This window comes from Vigna unguiculata, chromosome 3 (genome assembly GCF_004118075.2).
Source record: "Vigna unguiculata cultivar IT97K-499-35 chromosome 3, ASM411807v1, whole genome shotgun sequence".
Taxonomy (NCBI): Eukaryota; Viridiplantae; Streptophyta; class Magnoliopsida; order Fabales; family Fabaceae; genus Vigna; species Vigna unguiculata.
In genome coordinates this window covers 42867926-42873858 of record NC_040281.1, presented here as the reverse complement: position 1 = coordinate 42873858, position 5933 = coordinate 42867926, and the positions used below count along the sequence as shown (strand labels likewise).

Genomic DNA, 5933 nt, shown 5'->3' with positions numbered 1-5933 from the left:
TCTAATTTTCATGATTCAATCCATTTTTGCTATGATCCAATCCATTTAATATTCATTTTATTAAAAATCCAATCCATTTTATTGGATTTGAATATCAATCTGATCTACATTTTATATATTTTATGGATTGTATATCCATACTCTAAATCTATATTTTCAAAATGGATAATCCAAAATATCTAATCCAAATCTTCAGTTTATATTTTTGGTTAGGTTAGGCAAGGTTGGGACGGACTATCCCAAATTTAGTCGTATTTGATTGAGTTGGCGTGACCCTATACAAAATTTGGCTGAATTAGGCCAAATTCTGTCAAGTCGGTCCCGATTGAAATTTGGCCCAACTGGTCCTGGACAAAATTTGGAAGTATTCGGTTGAGTTCACCCCGACCCAAATTTGACTGCATTGGGCTGAGTCGACCTAGACAAAATTTGACCGTATTCGGCCGAGACAACCACGACCAAAATTTGGTTGTATTTAGCGTAGTTGGCTCTAGTCAAAATTCGGTCGAATTCAATTGAGTTGGCCCCGATTGAGATTTGGCTGAGTCGGTTCTGACCAAAATTTGGTCGTATTCTGCTGAGACGGCCTAGGATGAAATTTGGTCGTATTCAAATGAGTCTGTCACGACCGGAATTCGGCCAAATTCAGTCAAGTCGACTCCAGTCAAAATTTGGTCGTGTTGGCCTCAACCAAAATTTGACTGAGTTGGTCCTGGCTTGTATTTGATCGTATTCGTTAGAGTCGATCGCGACCGAAATTTGGTCATATTTAGGCGAGTCGATTCTGACCTAAATTTGGCCAAATTTAGTCGAGTTGGTCATGACCAAAATTTGGTCGAGTCAACACTATCCCAAATTTAGGTCCCGAACGAAATTTTGGTCGTATTTGGTCGAGTTGGTCATGACCAAAGTCCCGAACGAAATTTGACTATATTCAACTTAGTCGACTGTGATTGAAAATTGGCCATGTTCAGTCAAGTCGTTCCCGACCGTCGAATTTAGTGGAGTCAACTCTGACCGAAACTTGACTGATCAGGCCCTGGCCTAAATGTGGCCATATATGGCCAAGTCGGCTCTAGCCAAAATTTGGTCGTATTAGGCAAAATCGGCCCTGACCGAAATTCAGTCAAATTGATCTCGACTGAAATTTTGTCAAGTCGACCTTGGCCCAAATTTGGTCACGTCGTCCTCGACCGAAATTCGTTCGAAAGTCATCCAAGTTAATCCCATGCTGAAATTTGGCCTCATTGGCCCCAACAAAAAATCTGCCAAATTCGATGATGTCAGCCCTATGGACACAAGTTTTAAGAAATTTAATTTGAATTTATTTTATGAAAAATGAATTTTGGATTTTGAACTTGATCCAAATATTTAGATCTGGATTTAAACTTGATCTAAATATTTGGATCTGGATTATTAAAAAATTCAATATACTTTTTTTTTGAAAAAATAGATTTGGATCGAAAATCTAATTCAATTATTTGGATCCAAAATAAATGTACATCAGATTATTAAAAATTGAATCCATGATCACTTCTAGTTCTTGGAACTTCAATTTTTATATATTACTCTCTGATTTTTTTAAATAGATGAAAAAGGGAGATCAATTTGAGAGTAAAATGAAAAGGGTGGAAGGTTGAAGAAAAGAAAAAGTTCGAGGTCGAAAAGATGAGCACGATGCCTTCTGTTTTTTTCTCTATCTTTAATTTCTTATTATATTAATTTATTAATTATTTATTTTGAGAACTGGATAGAATCTACAAATGGAAAAAAGGCATTTGGTTAGAAATGGGACTTACACTAAAAATTCATTTTAATTTCATAAAAAATGTCGGTTACATTAGTAAACAACTATTTATTGGTACGAATAATTATTTTAAAATAAAATAAAAAAATTCAATTATAATTATTTATTTTATTCTAATATGACAAATGATTGTTTACAATACTTAATTATGCAATAAATTTTAAAATTTATAACAATAATTATATATAAAAATAATTATTTTAAATTGTAAACTTAAATTTCTCTCGAATTTTCAAAGTTTAAAATGTTAAGTTTCAGAAAATAATAATAATTTTATCTGAACTCTTGTATCAATGCTATTTAGTACATAACATATATTTTATACGTAACTTATTACATAAATATATCAATTAAAACTATATTCATTATTATTTATTTTGCTATACGCAAGACATTTTTTTTTTTCATTTATTTAACCGTTTTGATTGTATACAAATAATGAATTTACAAGTTTAAATTCAGGTAGCAATAATTATGATTAGTATTTTATTACAATTAATAATAATATATTTGTTATGATTTCAATTTTTGAAAGTTAAATTTGAATTCCATGTTTTGATTTATTAATTTATATTTATCTTCTAAATTTTAAATACTACTATTTCTATAATTAAAATTAAATAATATTTAAAAATTTTGAAAAACAAAAATATTAAAATAACGAAGATGTTTTTTCTTCTTTCAACATTGATTTTTAAAATTTCAATTTTGTATTTATTTCAGATAATAGATTTTAAATCATGTTCATATTTTAAATATTATTTTTTATTCAATTTATGTATATAATGTTGTATTATGAGGCGTGAAGTTTTAATTTTAATCAAAATTATAGATTTAAAATTTTCAATTTATAAATAAAACAAAAATAATTAAATAATGATAACAAAAGTAATAAAATAATAATAATGAAATATATAATGGTGATTTCTTTATGAAAAGACTATAATAAGCTCATATTATAAACATCGATAATCAAATTAACATTTCAAATTTAAAATTATAACAACAACCACAAATTTTTATTTTTGTTTTTGTCTTAATTTGGAGCATGTTAAAAAGCCAACCTTCTTACAAAATTAAACTAAAATGTTATGGAAAATATAACGTCCCATTTTTCTAACAATTATACCATTAGATATAATATTTTAATATAATTTACTTTTTAATACACATTTCACCCGTTAAAAAACTCATATTTCCTATCAATTTTATTTGAGTTGTTTTTTAAAAAATATTTATAAATTTTAAATTTTATTGTGAAAAAAATGTTATAAAAAATTACTACTAATATTTTTGTAAAATATTTTTTATAAAATACTTTTTACAACAAATTTTATAAAAAATATTTACAAATTTAATAATTTTTGTAAGAAATGATTATCCATGAAAGAATCAATTACAAATTAAAATTCTTAATAAAAATGACAGAAAAAAAATCTTTTCTTATATTTTTTTTAATAAATTTGTAAGAAAAATCTTATGAGAGTTTTTGGTAGTGTTTAGTAATATTGTTTTAAAATTTACTAACTTATAAACTATTTCATTTTATTTTAAAAAACCCTCAACCTCATAATTATCATATATGATATCCGTAAACATTTAATAAAACTTCAATTAAAAAATTACTTATGTTTAATCCTATAAATAATGTTTGTATATTAATAAAGAGCATCTACCGTTGCTATTTTATTATTTATTATTCTTAATGTGTAAAACAAAGTTGTATAATGGTGATGGAAAGGGTGAAGAGTTGGGAGGACAACATTGGTGGTGAGACTGATAAAAAAAAGGAAAAAAGTAAAATTATTCATTTATTTATTATTTATTGTTGGGGCAAAGAAAGAGGCACATTTCAGCCCTCATTCAATGATGCCTTAACCAACTCACCATCCTCCGCTCTTTCTCTCTCAATTTCATCCCTCACCTTTCCCTCTCTTCTCTCTCAGGTAACAACCACAGTTCCACAATTCTGTTTTCAATTTTGAATTTTTCGTAAAAATTAATCAACCCACTTGTGTTTTAGCTTGCAATGGAGTGTTTGGAAGAAGTGTTGAAGAGCAGTTTCAGAAAAGAAATGGCCCTCAAACTCAGCCCCCAAGCGTTCCCGGAGGACCTTAACATGCAAAACGTCACCTCTTGTGACGACTTCTTCGTCGACGACCTCCTCGACTTTTCGCTCCTCGAAAACGAAGAACCCGACCAACACAAACACAGCCACCATTCAACCTCTGTTTCCCCTCACAACAACAACAACCACACCATGCACAATTGCAAACCCTCCTTCAACGACAATTTCAATGCCGAACTCACTCTTCCGGTACTTGTCTTGTCTTCCCATTTCGCGTTAACAAATTTCTCGCTTCTGTTTTCACCAAAGTCTTCATTTTTACAGGCGGAGGAAGTTGCGGACCTGGAATGGGTGTCTCATTTCATCGAAGATTCTTTCTCCAAATACTCTCTTTCCTTCCCCGCAACCGTCACGCAGAGCCTCGCTGAGAAACCGCCGGAACCGGGAAACGCCGGTTTCACTTTTAAAACCCTCGTTCCGGCGAAGCCAAGGAGCAAGCGAACCAGAACCGGTGTTCGGGTTTGGCCGCTAAGGTCACCCTCGTATTTCACCAACACGTCGTCTCCCTTCAGCCCTTTGCTAATTTGCGCCGCCACGTCCAAAGTCCACCGCCAGCATCCGGAGGACAAGAGGGCGAAGAAACGGGCCGCGTCGGACGGGGGGGCGGCGAGACGGTGCAGCCATTGCGGCGTTCAGAAAACACCCCAATGGCGAACCGGACCGCTCGGGGCGAAGACCTTGTGCAATGCCTGTGGAGTTCGGTACAAGTCGGGTCGGTTATTGCCCGAATATAGACCCGCGTGTAGCCCTACTTTCTCGAGCGAGTTGCACTCGAACCACCACCGGAAGGTTTTGGAGATGCGGCAGAAGAAGGAGGCGGAGCCTGGACCGGACACCGGTTCGCCACCGTCGGTTCCCGGTTTTTGATTATTATTAATTTTTATTGTATTTTTTTATGAGACTAGCTAGATAGGAAGAGATAAACCAACGGAGCCGGTTCCGTGGGCCCCTGAGTTAGTGTGTATAATTTTTCTTATAATTTAATTTTAACCTTGTTGGGTGCGGTAGGTAGCTGTTAATGTTAGCTGATAGACATTAAATTATGTTGTTATTGATATTGATTTGGAGTTATGGATTAGGAGATTGGATATTGAAGTTGGTTTTTGTTTTTTGATTATGAAAAATTGCAGTGTGATTTATGTAATGAGATAGAAAGGATGCATTGTGTTTGCGGTTGAGTTTGGAAGTGGGAAGTGTTGGTTGGAAAACATGTAGTTAATGAATGGAAAGAGCGTAGAAGTGGTTAAAGGGTTTGTTTGCAAAGTGGGTATACTGAAATAGAATCATGTGGAAGTTGCACGCAAGATGCTGGAAGGAGTCATGAACTCAACCTTTCGACATCACTTCCATTCCAACAAAAGAATTGTGCTTCGGGCTACCAATTCCAAACCTTTCATTTGGACTTTTGCGATTAACTAGATTTTGGTGCTGCCTGATCCACGGGGCACACCCTCTGACAGGTGAATTTTCACATTTTGCTTTTTTATTTTATTTTCAATTTTATATTGGTCTCCATTATTTTACTATTCTTTTTTGTGGAAAAGAAAATCTAACAAAAATAAAGCAAGGAATTTGAGTTTTGAAGCTTCCTTTGCCATGTTTTGCGGCTTAAAGACAAAGGAGAACGGAAATTTTGAATGTTTAGTTGCTAACCGTATCTTAAGCTTTATTTGAGACATTGTAAAGTGATTTTGTAATTTTAATTATTGCGGTTATGAAAAGGAAAACTAGTGAATAAAAAGAACGTTGTACCTTGTAATGGATCCCACATAGCGCAAGGTAACAGTCCAGTGAGTTTTTTCCTTATGAAAAATGTGAAGAAGGTTTTTCTAGTAAAATGGAGTATACTAGGATCGAAAGTAAAGTTTTTCTTTTCTTTCAATAAAACGTTATATTAGGTTTAGGGTAAGGATTGAAACGAATTGGTAACAAAAAAAAAAAAAAGAGAGTCAACGTTGTTTATCTGATCGTTGATTATGCAAGTATGGATGGGTAAAT

At 32.9% G+C, this 5933-nt stretch overlaps 1 protein-coding gene across 1 annotated transcript; it reads left to right on the top strand.

The window, feature by feature from the left end:
• Positions 1-3625: 3625 nt before the first annotated feature.
• On the top strand, positions 3626-5105 carry LOC114176768 (GATA transcription factor 5-like). Its single transcript, XM_028061920.1, has 3 exons — positions 3626-3753; positions 3831-4124; positions 4200-5105. The coding sequence occupies exons 2-3, from the start codon at positions 3837-3839 to the stop codon at positions 4800-4802; spliced, it is 891 nt and encodes a 296-aa protein (XP_027917721.1). The 5' UTR covers positions 3626-3753; positions 3831-3836; the 3' UTR covers positions 4803-5105.
• Positions 5106-5933: the final 828 nt, after the last annotated feature.

Excerpts from the sequence above, each read along its gene's own strand:
- LOC114176768 (XM_028061920.1), top strand. The coding sequence starts at position 3,837 with ATGGAGTGTTTGGAAGAAGTGTTGAAGAGCAGTTTCAGAAAAGAAATG. Across the intron at positions 4,125-4,199 it reads ATGCCGAACTCACTCTTCCG|GCGGAGGAAGTTGCGGACCT; the intron begins GTACTTGTCTTG and ends TCATTTTTACAG.